The sequence below is a fragment of the Eimeria mitis genome, genomic scaffold (genome assembly GCF_000499745.2).
Source record: "Eimeria mitis Houghton genomic scaffold, Emh_scaff938, whole genome shotgun sequence".
In the NCBI taxonomy this organism is placed as follows: Eukaryota; Apicomplexa; class Conoidasida; order Eucoccidiorida; family Eimeriidae; genus Eimeria; species Eimeria mitis.
This window is the reverse complement of record NW_013576910.1, coordinates 10,952-11,610: the sequence shown is the minus strand read 5'-3', so window position 1 is coordinate 11,610 and position 659 is coordinate 10,952. Positions and strand designations below refer to the sequence as shown.

The 659-nt window shown below is 59.6% G+C and overlaps 1 protein-coding gene across 1 annotated transcript in view; it reads right to left on the bottom strand.

Moving 5' to 3' along the window:
- EMH_0025730 (uncharacterized protein) overlaps positions 1–488 on the bottom strand; it is a gene marked incomplete at both ends in the record, with an annotated part of 1,307 nt that extends 819 nt beyond the window's left edge. Inside the window, one exon of the mRNA XM_013502486.1 lies at positions 173–488. Within this exon, the coding sequence (XP_013357940.1) occupies positions 173–488 (316 nt within the window). The remainder of the gene's footprint in view (positions 1–172) is intronic.
- Between the last annotated feature and the right edge of the window lie 171 nt (positions 489–659).

The window sequence follows — 659 nt, the reverse complement described above, 5'->3', positions numbered from 1 at the left end:
CTGCTGCTGCTGCTGCAGCTGCTGCACCTGTTGCTGCTGCACCTGTTGTTGCTGCTGCTGCTGCTGCAGCAGCAGCAGCGGGAGAACGAGAAAATATATTAATTAAGGTGTGCATGCAGAAGCAGATGCTGGGGTGTATAGGCAGCTCTGCTGGGGTGTACAGGCAGCTCACCGCATGCGGTAGAGTCAGATGATGCGACGTCATTATCATCTGCTGCTGCTGCTGCTGCTGCTGCTGCTGCTGCTGCTGCTGCTGCTGCTGCTGCTGCTGCAGCTTTGTCGCCGGCCGGCATGGTCTTTGCTGCTGCCAAGCCGTTGCTGCTGCTGCAGTTGCTGCTGCTGCTGCTCTTCATGCTGCTGTCCCTGCTGCCGTTGATTATGCTGCCGCTCCCGCTGCTGCTGCTGCTGCTGCTGCTGCTGCTGCTGCAGTTGGCATCGTCTTTGGTGTCAGGCAGCGGCTCAGATTGAGGGGTCTCCTCGAGTCTCATGCTGCTGCTGCTGCTGCTGCTGCTGCTGTTGCTGCTGCTGCTGCTGCTGCTGCTGTCCCTGTTGCTGCTGTTGCTGCTTGGAGTGTGTTGAAGTCTTCGTGTCTGCGGTGCTGCTGCACTGCAGCAGCAGCAGCAGCAGCAGCAGCAGCAGCAGCAGCGAGATATGTCGGC